The sequence below is a fragment of the Miniopterus schreibersii genome, assembly GCF_964146895.1.
Source record: "Miniopterus schreibersii genome assembly, chromosome: 10".
Lineage (NCBI taxonomy): Eukaryota > Metazoa > Chordata > Mammalia > Chiroptera > Miniopteridae > Miniopterus > Miniopterus schreibersii.
The window spans coordinates 7,968,184-7,982,968 of NC_138110.1; the positions used below are offsets into that span (position 1 = coordinate 7,968,184).

General features: G+C 45.5%; 1 protein-coding gene across 1 annotated transcript in view; it reads left to right on the plus strand.

Moving 5' to 3' along the window:
* Positions 1-14,785, plus strand: part of SALL4 (spalt like transcription factor 4) — a 240,657-nt gene that overhangs the window by 148,723 nt on the left and 77,149 nt on the right. Inside the window, exon 2 of the mRNA XM_081149684.1 lies at positions 14,441-14,552. Coding sequence (XP_081005810.1) covers positions 14,501-14,552 — 52 coding nt within the window. The 5' untranslated portion in view covers positions 14,441-14,500. The remainder of the gene's footprint in view (positions 1-14,440; positions 14,553-14,785) is intronic.

Here is a 14,785-nt window from a genome sequence, read left to right on the forward strand (position 1 = left end):
GTGACTAAGGATCCAGTTTGGTTGTACCTGAACATTTTGTTGAAAAGGCTTCAGCTTCATTTTTCCCAAAGAGATTCCTACACCTGTAGGAATGAATGACTTCTTTCTTCCAGTAATCATGGACTGAGATAAATACCCAACAATGTGACTCCACCCCTAGGTGGGTTCCAAAGGGAATTGAATGGAAATATCTCCTTTAAACCTTGTTGTTCTGGCACGCTATCTGTGCAATATAAGCATAACTAATTAAAAAGTGGATTCACATGGTCGGCCATCTGTTTGGACTACATGACAAATGGCTGGCTGGTCATTTTCCTCTGAATTGACTAGAAGGTTGGTATTGGGGTCCTTTTTCCCCACCGAATCGACGGTTTGTTTTGAAGTGGTGTGGACACTGTCTGACTAACCGCTTCATCTCCTGGGGAAAGCTTAGTTAATGAAGGATCTTTCCAGATAGCCAAGGAGTGTATATATGTTTATGTTGGCTGCTCTGCCGTCTATAGAGAGATATTTGCAACTGATATGAGTGGTTTAAATGTTTGCTCTGAATTCACTGTTAACTATTACATTTTTAAACTTAAAAAAAAAATCTTTATTGGGGTTTTCTTCACCTTAAAAAAGAGTTTTGGGCTTGGTGGAAAAGAGGAAAGTACAGAAATAAACAATGGAGAGAGAGGAGATGTTCTCTCAGTCCACCCCCCAGGTAACCACTGTTCCCATCATATTTACATGTTTTACATTGTGACCTATTGAAACCATTTCTTTAACAGCCGGAAAACAAAACCAAAACAAAACAAAAATACCACACCCTATGTTAAAACTAAACTAGAATACCAGCATGTTAAAGGGGGTTATTTCGAGATGGGATTATGGGTGATTTGGTTTTTCTATTTCCTCTTGTTTATCTGCATTTTCTACAACAAATGTGTGACTTGTATCATCTTTTAAGTTATAAAGAAAGTAAATGGGCTCCAAAAGCCGATTTAATGCCTTGTATGGATGTGCTCCTTGAGGCTTGTGCGTGAACCGCAACTGAGCAGCCAGCTTCGGTTGGGAAATGGACACACTGAGCCTCCGTTCTACCTTCGTGACGTTTCTCCTTCCTTCCTCCTTTTAAACAGCATCACTAGTTGCCATACTTTCTGGAAGATCTTCAGGCATCAAAATCCTGTTTGAAAAAATGACAATCCAGAAACTGAGGAAAGCAAACCCTGCATAACCTGTCACCAGAACACCAAACACATTTTGACGTGGGAGCAGCCCCTCCTGAAGATATCAATGGAACAAACACTCCACAGAGTCAGGATTGGAAAGGTCACCTCAGATACCAACTATTTTGTTCCTTTCTGATGGCTTATGATCAAAATTAATAATAACAACACTTATTGAGGGCTGGCTATAATCCAGGCACCGGGGGAGGAACCCTACCTACCTGCCTGAACTCATCCACACTTGGCTGCACTATGTCCTGGCTGTGAGACCGGGGGAGGTTACTTCACCTCCCTGTGGCTCTGGCTCCTCACCTATAAAGTGGGGACAATCATAGTCTGTACCTCACAGGGTTGTTGTGGGCTTAAATGAATTAATACATTCCAAGCATCTAGAACTTGCTGGACACGTTGTAAATACTCAGTAAACTTAGTTACTGTTGTTATTATCCCATTGAAGAGGTAGAAAGACTGAGACATAAAGTTCTTAAGTAACATGCTCAAGGTCATACAGCTGGGCAGGACTGGATCCTCAGTCTGGGCCTGCCTTACTCCAGCGTTCATGCCATGACCCAAGGAGTCAGCTCATTTTTTATGTCCAGGGCCAAATAGTAAATATTTCAGGGTTTACAAAACAGACTGTCTTTAACATAACTACTCAACTCTACCTTTGCAACCTGAAAGCAGCCATAGATAATACATTTAAAAATGAGCTTGGCTGTTTGCCAATAAAACTTTATTTACAAATGCAGATGGAGGGCCAGATTTGGCCCATGGGCCTTCGTTCACTGACCTCTGGTATCAACTACTACATAACAGGAGCCTATAATGTTAATTGACTTCCAGGCTTTGCTGCTCTGGAAAGAATCACTCCGATGACATGAATTTCCCTCTGCTTCTGCCACGTTTGAATTTTACCTGAGCAGAATGAAGATGTCATGAATACTTAGGGAATGCAATACCAGCCTGGTAACTAGTAACTTCACTCGCTTCCCTTTAAAAACATGTTTATGGCTGTTTGGTTTTGATCCTACCGGGAAATATGTAGACATGCATTCTATGCATTATCATTAAAACATGGGATAAACAGTACTTGAAACAGTGCCGCTGTAAGTTAAGCAAAGAAAGCTCTCTCGACTGACAGGGCTCACCCGCCAGCCTGCTGGAACGAGATAAACAGAGAAAGGTCAGACGTTCGATTTTTAATCAGTGAGGCCTCTTCTTGGTGATGTTTAAGTCCACCCATCTTTGTTAGCTCTTACGGTTCCTTGCGAATTAAAATGGTCAGCACTGAGTTTCTTTGTCAATACCCATCACCATGGGTTCATTTTTTCATGGGTGAGTTTTGGCGAGTGCAAACACAGAGCCTGTCTTTGAAGCTTTTTGGAATTTCTTGGTGTTTCAGAGGATTCAGTTTCCATCTTGAAATTTGAGTCTGTTCCAGGCAGTGGTGACTCCCAGACCGGAGTGATAAGTGGGAGTGTTTGATTCTGTACTAAGCTATTTCATTGTGTAGACACCTGTTGAGTGTTAATCCACGATCTTTGCTTTTTCAGAAACTCCTCCAGCCCTAGCCAATCGATTTTGCTCAGTGGTTAGAGCTCAGCCTGTGGATTGAGGGTCCTGGGTTGGTTTCCAGCGAAGGGCACGGACCTTGGTTGCAGGCCCAATCCTCTGCCCTGGTCAGGGCAAGTGCGGGAGGCAATCAACCAATGTGTCTCCCTCACACTGATGTCTCTCTCTCTCTCTCTCTCTCCTTTCCCCTCTCTCTGAAAAGCAAGGGAAAAAATATCCTCCATCAGAAAGGAAATCAGTTCGATGTCTGTGTGCCACATGCTTTCACAACCAATAGTCTTCCCAGCTCCAATAGGCAGTTGTAGCTTCAGGTGTTACGTTTCGGAGGACAATTAGAAAACTTGGAAGAAAGGGAAGAGAGAAAAAAAATCTTCAGTTACACTTGTACTCTTAATTCATCTTCCTTATGGACGGCCCCGCCTGGAAAGTTAACTATTGACATTACAGATAATACAGGGAGATCTGGTCACCTGAACCAACAAAAATCGTCTAATTGGTTTATCAGTCTCATCTCTTATCTCCAAACTCACCTTCCCTCTCCTATTTTGAAAAATAAACAGGATTTATGAGAAGCTGGGTGGGTCCCTGGGGACATTCTCATATCTGTGTTCTGGAAGAATCATTGTCAGGGTGAAATGAAGGGTGAGAAAGACAGTAGCCGCCGGGTGCTATCGCTGGGAGATCAAGGCAGCCGGTCAGCTCGTCTCCGCCTTCACAAAGGGGCTACCGCGGGACTTTTCACATTGTTTTCAAATGAAGTCACACTCAGGGAAACTGGCAAGACTGAGGCAGCAGTGTTCCTTATACACTTTTTTCCTTTTAATTTTTATTTTATTGATTCTTCAGAGAGAGAAAGGGAGAATCAGAGACAGACAAAGAGAAAGAGAGATGGATTTGTTGTTCCACATACTTATGCATTTATTGGTGGCATCCTGTGTGTGCCCTGACTGGGGATCGAACCTGCAACCTTGGCGCATCAGGACAACTCTCCAGCCCAGCCAGGGCCTATTCCTATGCCCTTTTCATCATTCTTTAATCTGGTTGTAATGCAAATGAGTCTATTAGTTACCAGTATATTACTCAATGTTCCTCACGAGCCCCTGAGCCTTCTTCGTTGTATTTTTTACATTTTTATGAAAATTTTCAAACATGCAGAAAGGTACAGGGAATAATATACATATATCTACACACATGCGCCCGCTGTCTAGGTGTCATCATTGCTGACATTTTGTCATGTTCGCTTCATCATTCATTTCTTTTTCCTCAAGTATGTCAAATTACAGACATCGTGGATTTTTGTCCCTGAATCGCTCAGGCTGTGTCTCTAAAACAGTAGAAAGGGGTATGTAGAAAATTATGTACGTATAGTCACTGTTTCCCCCCAAAATATCCTTTGCAGCTGGTTTACTGAAACTGGATCCAGTCAAGGACCATGCATTACATGTCCTGTGTCCCTTTTAAAATCCAGAGCGACCTCCCCTCCTGCCCCACCTTGTTTTCCCCCTGTGACATTAATTTTTCGAAGAGCCCAGGCCAGTGATTCTGTTCAATACAGGGCGGGGCAAAAGTAGGGTTACCGTTGTGAGTATGCAAAACACAGAGTTTATTCTTGTATTATTATTTATTAATTGTATTATTTTTCCACAGTCACAACTGTTAACCTACTCCCCCCCCCCCCAATTCCTTCTTTAGGAAGATTTCATGCACCTTGGAGCTTGTGCCCCCTCACTGGCACAGTGTACAGGACACTTGGATTAATGTGTTTTTAAATTATTTCCGACTAGCACAGTCATATTGCGTTGCTTTTTAGATTTCTTTGTTTTCTTTCTTTTTGGTCTGTTAAAAACTATTATTTATTGCTGTATACAATTAACATATCACACAGGCTTAGTAATATATCACACAGTTGAGTTAAAAACACCACCTTTTTCTCTGAATATATACAAAATATATATAATTACATATAGTCACAATTATATATATAGAATATCATAGATTATGTATACAATTCATACAAAAGATTATTATTTATATATTATTTATATATTATTTATATATTATATATATATATTATTCTGTATATAAATAGAATGTTTATATTCAGAAAATTCCAGCAAAATGAAGTGACGTGATCCTGATTAATAGGCTCAAAAGTAACTGTGGGCTCATCCTAATTTGGAGTTGTTTGTCCACTCTACTCACCATTAGCTGTCCCCCGCCCCCAAATCAGTATTCACTCCCACTCATGTAATCTAGCGGTTGTGGCGTCCAGAGCTGGCTGCCCTGGGCCGTGTCACCTGCAACGGGAACTTGCTTCCTGCCCGGCAGGCGGTGTCGGCCAGGCCTCCCGCGTCTGCGCGAGCACCTTCCTGAGGCCTGGACAGTCCTTTCCTGGAGGTTAAGCTGAATTACTTGGCCAGCAGCTCGTGACTCTTTTTTCCCTTGTCGCCTTAATTTCATGCCAACCTTCTCTGGGATGGTGGAGTTCTCAATACAAAGGCCCTGTGCCCGCCAGCGGAGCAGCTCTAATCTGTGTTGCCTGGGAGGATTACGGGGAGATTTGGAAGTCACTTGAGCCACCCTAGGTGGGAAGACATGAGCTGCGTAAGCAGTGCTGGAACTAAGCCACCAAGGGCCGGGGCGGTTTGTTTGGAAGGAAACAGAGCTGATCTTTGAAAACGTTAAGTGAATTGCTAACATTTAAAACTTGGGTGCACTCACAATAAGAATTCAGATCACTTATTCTTTTGAGAAATGGGGAGGTCTGGCCATCCTGGGCCTGCTTTCTCATGTGGCTACAGGAAAGTGGCCTGAGCCAAGGACAGGCTGCCCTGTTGGCAGGACTGAACTTTCTCGTTGGCCACTCACACTTCTCATGGTGCAGAAAGGGCAGCAGAAGCCCTTGGAGGGCCACACAGGGTCACCCAACAAAACGTACCGGACAGTCGCTGTGTTCCAGGCACGGGAGTAGCAAACACAGACACGGCCCCTGCCTTTGGGCACTGTAGAAGATAAAGTAGATAGTAGTCAAGTGGACACGTATTAATCATTCAACAAATATTGATTGAGCCCTACCATGTGCTAGACACTATCCTAGCAAGAGACAGAGCAGTGAATGAGGTCAAGTCCCCAATCTCCTGGCGCTCACATGAGGAAGGGGAGACAGACAACAAACAACATAATCTAAGTAAAACACATTTGTTAGAGAGCGGTAAGGGCTGTGGATGGGAACGGCCTGACAGCGGTCAGAGGGGGGGGGCGGGGCACTGGGTGAAAGAAGGTGAAGGGATTAGCCACAGAGTATGTATGCAGGGCCCGTGGACATGGACACCAGTGTGGTGAGGGCCGGGGCAAGGGGGTGGGGGGCAAGGGGGAGAAATGGGGACATCTGCAATAGCGTCCACAATAAAAATAAAGAAAAAAAAAGACTATGGATAAACATAGTTGAGAGCGGAACCAGGATTGGTGGTAGGGGCTGCCATTTTATGTCCAGAGGTCAGCAAAGGTCACAGAGAGGGTGACGTGCGGGAAGAAGAGAGTCAGGGAGGGAGGGAAGGAGGCATGGAGATATCTGGAGGAAAGTGTTTCAGGCCGAGGGAGCAGCCAGTGCAAAGGCCCAGAGGTGGGGTCGTGCCTGGGCACTGGTGGAGCGAGGAGGCCAGTATGGCTGGAGGAGCCTCGCAGGGGTCGGGGGGGAGCTGTGCTCAGGGGATTGTGCGGACGCAGACTTCTCCCGACATGAGCTGACCAGCCTTGTCACCCGACCCGCACTTTCACAGGACCTGGCACCTGCTCTGTGCAGAACAACACGGTGGGGCAGAAGAGCACTGGGAAGCCACCACTATCCCAATGCTTGGAGCAGGATCAGAGCAATGGAGAGGGAGAGAATGGTCAGACCCAGGACACATTTTGATGGTGGAGATGGATACGGGTGGATTGCGTGGGAACAGCAGGAGGAAGGAAGTCCCCTGTCCGTTCTTTGTTTTGTTTTTATTTTGCCAAGTGGTGGGAGGGAGCTGCCGGGAGGCAAGCTGAGAATCCCATCGAACAGCGGGTCGAGGGAGCCCAGGAGTTTGGACTGAACATGGTACATCTGAGAGCCTCTGTGGCCTAAGTGACATCCAGAGGTAGTGGCCAGTTGAACCTGGAGTTGACGGCCAGGAGGGAGCTGGTGCGTAGTTGCCGACGCTGGGTGTTTAAAGCCCGAGGGGCCGAAGGAGACGTGAACGGAGTGAGTGCCAAGGGGAGCGGGGGCGCAGGCCTGCGGCGGGAGCAGCGGGAAGGGGCCCGCCCAGCAGGACAGACCAAGCGGGCCCGCGGCGGCCAGGACAGCGGGCGGGCGTGGGGGCCGCACGCCCATGTGTCTCGGGAAGGAGGAGCTGTGTCGAGCGCTGCTGGCAGGCTAAGAGCACTGACCGCTGGGTTTAACAAGGTGGAGGGGTCAGCCTCTTCTCATCTCTGGTTCACACCGAAATATATCAGAAATACATCAAGCGCTGTGGCACTGTCTCCAAGGTGGTCCCCAGCGATTCTTCCTGCCACACCGAACAGGGCTGACCTGTTACCCAATCAGATGTGGCAGGAATGGAGGCGTGTGACGCCCGAGGCTAGGTCGTAAAAGTCAGGTGTCTGGAATTAGATAGTGGTGGCGATTGCACAACTTGGTGAATATACTAAAAAAACCCCAAAACACATACACTGAATTGTATACTTTTAAAGGGTGAATTTTATGGTATGTGAGTTTATCTTAATAAAAGAAAAAACCATAGCCTGGCCAGCATGGCTCAGCAGTTGAGCATCAACCTAGGATCCAGGAGATCGTGGTTCGATTCCCGGTCAGGGCACATGCCCGGGTTGTGGGCTCGATCCTCAGTGGGGGGCATGCAGGAGGCAGCCGATCAATGACTCTCTCATCATTGATGTTTCTGTCTCTCTCTCTCTCCCTTCCTCTCTCTGAAATCAATAAAGATTTTTAAAAAGAAAGGAAAAATGTATAAATATATATATATACATATATGTGGAAAAAAGTTGTTGAGATGATATGGGTCAGATCAGTCATGTAAGTTACCACAAGACATGTAATAAAGTGAATTATTCTTCTTAAAAAAAAGACACTGTGGCTGCCATCCTGCCTCCCTCTCAGTTGCTCAGGGGAAAGCCCATGTCACATCAGGAGGGCACTCAGATGGCGCCCCGGAGAGGCCAAGGTCTCCTTGCAGGACTCCTGGGGAAGGCCATTTTCTCCATGCAATAGCACATAGTGCACCACATGCCTGAGCAAAGCAACAATACTGGTCTCTGGGTTCTGAGGGGGTTCTGAACATGCCACCCCAATATATGCCAGGTTGGCATATTAGCTATTTGGAGTTAAAAGCACTTGAAAAACAGCAGGTGCAAGAAGGGCTCCCTGCCCGCCGCCTTGTCCTCCCGAAAGCAGGAGATGAAGCTCCCACCTGAACGATGCCCTCCCTGCTCCTGGCGGGAAAGAACATTCCTATCGGCGGAGACGGGGGTCAGGGCCAAGGAGACTGCACAGACTGGGTCAGAAAGAATCCTTACCCATAAATAAGTCAATAACTAAATAACCTTTCCTTCCTTTTGTCTCCCTTAAATTCTAGTTACTTTTCACAATTCCTGCTCTTTGTTCAGCCTAGTATATAAGCACTCGGGCCTGCCTGCTTCTTGGGTCTTCATCTTCCTCCCGTGAAGGCTCCGAGGTGCATGTCAAAACATTATTAAATACAAATCGTGTGCTTCTTCCCCCGTTAACCTGTCCTGCATCGACTTAATGCTCCAGCTCGGCTGGAGACCCGAAGAGCACAGAGGAAACGTTTTGCCTTCCCTACAATATTATCCAGCTTACTTAGCAGCCATATTTTCTCTTCTTTACAGTGAAATATTGCTCACATTGCCTTCCATGCTTTGTCCTTAGATATGGTTCCACCCAAGAGAGGACCATAGTCAGGGATCGAGGTCCATGTGAGCTGCTGGCCTGAGTCTGCCCGGGTAGGATCACGCCGAAGGCCTGGCTGTGGTCAGTTGATCTTAGGAAAGGGGGTCAGGTGTTCAGAGGACCGAGCAGCCCTGGGGTGGGGGAGAAACTGAGGTTCTGGCCCTGGGGCTTGGGGTAGGCAGGCTCCAGGAGGAGGGCCGGGAGCTGAGACTTCCTTTCCTTTTCTCTCCGGCCACACCCCTGTTCTTCTTGGTCTCCCCACCATCGTCCCCACAGCTCCCATTCATTGAGAATTTTCCTCGACTTGCTACATGTACAATATACATACATAAGCTGTCACATGTGTATATGTGCATATATGTATACACACATGTAAAGCTTTAAAACAGCCCAGTGGGGTAGGCACTGCTATTAGCCTCATGTTATAAATGAAGCACTAAGGTCTAAGGTACAGAGAGGTTAAGGAACTTGGCCAAGGCCAAGGTGGAGGACACCTGGGTATGGACCGAGACGGCGGTGTTTCGGGTTTCACCTGCTTAACCACGATGCAGCCCATTGAATGGATTATCAAGTGAGGGGCGTCATTTGAAAGCTTTTTAAAGACGTGCACCTTTGACTGAAACCGCATCTGGGAATATCTCAGGCCACCAATCCTTGCGACTTTTTTAATACTAAAACTGTTGCAGCAACAAAAGTAGCACTGTTGCAATTCTTAAAAACAGCATTGTAGGCCAGGACATTAACATCTCCCGAAGTGGCTTTGCGATGAGTAATTGCTAATTACAAGTAAAATTTAAAAGGGGAGGAGGGTGGCTTTTTGAGTTAACAGCGCTAAACACGGGGTGTGTTGAGTGAAGGATCGGGATTCCACGGAAGTCTTTCCAGCCTGGCTGTACAAGAAAAGGGAGCCCTTAGCCTGCTATTTTATGTTTGATCGTGTCCTCCTGTTAATAAACGTGCAGGGCTCCTATTGGGCAAGCTCCTGGCCGTGCTGTAAAAAGGCATTGTCCCCAGAACATATTTAAATTTCAAACACATACTTAATATGCCAAAGCCCAGGCCTGTAGGATTCTCTGCATAACTCGGGTGATTTCATTTCACTCCATCTCTTCGGAGTTCTGCAATTGGGTTTTGACCACCACCCCCTGTCCCCAAGTCCGTCCGCCTTTCTCTCTGCAATCTGCTAGGGGCAATTAGCCTGAAAGATGTACCTCTGTGCTCTGGTTTGGTTTAAAAAGGCATTCATCTTGGTTATGGGGAATAGTCTATGCTAATGTGTGTTTTATTTCCAGCAAGTCTCATTGATCTGCACTTTCCATTCGTCCTTATTAATGTCCAGCAGCCCAACTTTTAAAGGGTCAGATTTCAAAGAGACTGCATCATCTCCTTGGGATGTTGGCCCCCCTCATATTTCTGGAAACATAAGTAGGGGAGCTGGTCCCTGATCCATATGCATGGTATGGTTCCTGAGAGCATCCCGCAGCCCTGGAAGCCAAGGAGAATTTCTCCAGGTGGCTGTAAAGGTTTTACAGACTGCTTGGCTGAGGGGGGGGGGGTCAAAACCACTTTTCTGAATTTGAGCATCTGTCTTCTGTTTGGAGACTACTTAAACTTAACATCTCAATAGTTGCCTAACCTCAGTGCTGTTCTGCTACTTAGGGAAATTCTCAATTTCCTCACCTCGGTGCTAATGACAGCAACAGAAACTTAAAAGCCAAAAAGATCATTCCAACCTGCGAAGTTATCTTTTAAAAATAAATTTCATATTCTGGAATAATTTTAATGTGACAGGAAAACTACAAAGACAGTATTGAGAGTTCCCGCACGCTCTTCACCCAGTTTCCCCTAGTTGTGGCATCTTACGGACCATGGTACCTGTGTCAAAATTGAGAGCAAAGTTCCCACTGGTGTCCTGCTTCTGTTCCAGGATCCAGTCCAGGAACCCACACTGCATTTTTACTAATTCTTTTAAAAAATCTTATTTTGGCCCGAGCTGGTTTTGCTCAATGGTTAGAGTGTTGGCCCGTGGACTGAAGGGTCTGGGGTTCGATTCCGACCAAGGGCACTTACCTCGGTTGCAGGCTCCCTCCCCGGCCCCGGTCGGGATGCGTGGTTGGGGTGTGTGCGGGAGGCACCAATCAGTGTTTCTCTCTCTCTCTCCCTTCCACTCTCTCTGAAAAGCAACGGGAAAAATATCCTTGGGTGAAGATTAAAAAAAAAATCTTATTTTGTTTTCATCACGTTCGCCTCACTACAGCATCAGGTTTCCTCTTTCTTTCCTTCCTGTTTTTGTTTCATTTTGTCTTGTTTTTGCCATGCCATTAAAAACCACGGAAGAGTAAACCTTCTGAAAGGAACCCTAGAGCCTATTTCTTTCCGTATTTTCTAAATGCTGGTACCCATCCCCCTGCTGGCACAAACAAGATAATTTTAGGCGGTGCGCCCACCAATGAACTTTCTTATTTACGTAGTTATGAGTATATTTTAGTGGCTTTTAGAAAAATATATAACAAGCCAATAAGACCATTTTACAGACATTATTTCCAAGAATGAGACTAAATGTAAAAAAGTAAATTGATATAAAGACCGTTAAAGGAAAGTATTAAGCGAGTGATTGTACAAGTGACTCACAGGTAAGTTAAATTCTGGGAGAGGAGCGCTTAAAGGACTGAAATTGGGAAACGCTGGTCTTTCAGATCCTTCCTTAAGCACCTGAGGGAAACTGAGGCCCAAGAGGGAAGTGGCTTGTGCCCCACAGCTGCCCAGCCCACTCGCTCATCGCTAAGTCCTGGCTGGGTCGCCCCCTCCCTGCCCCCGCCCCCTGGCCTCTGCAGGGCCAGGGCTGGTTCCTAGGTGGTCCCCTGCATCCTGCCAGGTGATGGCCGCAGGTACAGGCTGGTCCATGGAGATCATTCTGGTCCATGAGACTTGAGAGCAAGTCTGCCAGGGGCTTCGGGAAAGTTTTCTTCTTAATAAAGAACACAGTCATCCCTAGTGGACAGGGTCGATCAACCCTGGCCCTGTGCACAGAGGAGTGCCACCCAGCCACGAAAAAGAGCTGCTTCTGTAGCCCACTCCGCAGGGATGGCCAGGGCGTGTGGCTGGGTGACAAACCTAGGAAAAGCGTATATAGCAGATGCTGCTGTCCACCTAAGAGTGGGGGCGGGGTTACAAATCCATATACATATTCGCCTATGTGAAAAAATAAGTAACAGAAAGATGAACCGAAAACTTAAAAACTAGTTACAGATAAGGGAAGGGAGGAAAGAGAGCAGAGGCAGGCCAGAACTTCTCTAAAAGCTACTTGGTTTGGTAAATTTTATTTTCATTCCATCTAAGTATTTCACATAATTAAAACTTACATTCGCCCTGGCCAGCGTTGCCCAGTGGTTAGAGCGTCGGCCTGCACACTAAAGGGAATGGCAGGTTCGAGTCCCGGTCAAGGGCACGTACCTGGGTTGCAGGGTCCATCCCCGGCGAGGCAGCCAATCCATGTGTCTCTCACATCAGTCTTTCTCTCTCTCTTTCTCTTTTCCTCCCTCCTTTCCATTCTCTCTAAAAATCAATGGGGAAAAAATATATCCTCAGCTGAGAATTAAAAAAACAAAACAAAACAAAAAACACATTCAACTTTTTAAAAAGCAATCCGCAAAATTTGGAAAGAAAATGAAGAAAACAAACCTACTATAGTATATTTTCTTGGTAGCATAACTACACAGAGGGGAAAGATTTCAAGGGACTTAAAACGCATACTTTGTATACCCTCGGTGGGTTGTATGTGCCCCAGGGACAAAAAGAAGTGCAAAAAAGTGCATCTTAAAATCAGTTTTTCCCTAATTACATTGTCGGCGCTCAGGTTAGTACTGCTGTTCATAGACGGTTATGTGCGAATTGTGGGATAAGCAAATATTTGTGTCTTAGGCAAAATTATCACCTTCAAAAAAGCCTTAAAAAGAAAACCTCATTGCAAATGAATACGTATAATTCTATAAAATGTTGGAGAAGGCAAGTCACCTTGATAAAAATCACCTGTAATCTTATTATGCAGAGATAATCAGTATGAATGTCTCGTCTCTATCTACAGCTATGTCCATCTTTTACAAAAATGACCTCATTCTGAATATATGTTCAGCAACCTTTTTTCCCCCCCAACTTTTTATTACTACATGAAGTTTTTTTTAGATTCCTAAGTGTTTTTCTGCATCTGCTACTTTATAAACTCCATGAGAGTGGGGCCTTTGAACAGTATTTCTCGAACCTTATTAAGGTACCGCAATCTCAGATATTGCCGTATGTGCACAACAGGTTATTGATTTCGTATTTTCCTTTAAACAGCTCCCACCTTTCTCTCTTAGCCTCACCTTATGCTATTGCCTTCTTGAAATTATAGCTTGCTAAACTAGGTGTATATGCTTCCGACATGAGCTCCTGTAAATACATAACTAATACAGTGTAAATGTTCACCTGTGTGTGGGTGCCTGTCATCGTGTGGACAGCCAGAGGGGTGCCTATCAAAGTTGTACAGCATCATATTTCAAGGCTACACAGATTTTAGGTTTTTTCATTATTGTGTGTCCATTCTATGAGTTTTTACGCACTTTCAAAGTTGTGCAACCACCCCCCCAATCAGAATACAGAACAGTTCCGTCAGCCCCAAATTCCCCCCGCTGCCCCTTTGTGGGCCTCGCCTCTGGACAGCCCACGGTCTCCTACTGTTGGGTCATCAAGTTGTTTCCTAGTTTTCTCTTTGATGATTAACTCGCTTCCTTTCAGTATTGTTGTGTTTGAAGCCCTCTGGGATAGCTTCAGATTGTAATCAATCTGGGGTTTCCAAGCACTTATATAAATAACCAGAGGGACATATCTTATCTGGCTTTTCTTCTACTTTAATTCTGTCTCCCCCAAAACTTTATGCATTTATAAGGAGGTCCTGGTTTCTGAGCACAATTAAATAAAGACAAACAGTATATATACTTCAAAGATGGAATATCTCTGGACTGGGAATTCTCTCTAACATTCTCTCAGCCCCTCTCCATCCTGTCGAGGTTGGCAATCCAGCCCTTCTGCTCACAATACCTCCCAATACAAGGGTCATCTCTCAGTAGCCCGTGCCCATGAGACATCACGCGTCAACCCCTGCACTCTCCAACGGACCCCTGAATGCCTCAAAGCCCTTCGCCACCTACCTTTCCAGGCAGTGGGTCCGAGTTAGCATCCAGCTGAAATGTATTTGCTATTCTAACTCAGCCTTAGGTTGAGGTTGAAATACTGTCTCTATCTTGACCTGCTGGGTCTCTAGACCCACAAGCCTTCAATCCTCACTCCTGAGTTCACTTATCCCTGCGGTAGACTGACTACCTAACTGAGAGACATGCGGTGTTGTGGAATAATATTAACAGCTATTGTTTATTGAGTGTGTGCTGGGTGCCAGGTACCGTGTGAAACATCCGATGTGCGCTGCCTCTTAATCCTCAAAAGGAGTTGCATCCATTTTATGATGAAGACATTGAGACCTAGCTAGAAAAAGAGGAAGGGTCTGGCCCAGGGAGGGGACTCGGTCCATATCAGTAGAGTGATTGGATTCCTGTTATCTGGTTGTGCCTGCATATCGTGTACAGCCAACCACTATATACTATGTAGAGCTATATAATTGGAGTCTATATTTGAAGGTAAATAAATTTATTATTTGATCTTTGGCTGACAGTTCCTGATAATCCACATCCAGACTAAAGCAGAGAAAGCCACTTCACCCAGAGATACTGAAATGGGGACAGATGGAGTCCCTCGTAGGTTGAGGTGTCTCCTATTGGGGTTCGGTAAGTCTGTTTTACTATATATTAACACGGGGTAGCTGAGATGACATTTTTGGAATTTTCTGCAAGGAAGAAAAATATGTGAGTCTAGGTGATTCTATGAGATTGGCAGCCAGTGAAGTTGTGCAATAGACTGTGCTTGTCTTCCCAGCAAGGTTCTCTTCCATGGCCACCCAGCTTCCTGTGTGTGTATATTGTTGTTTTTTTAAATTAAATTTATTGCAGGGACAATGGTT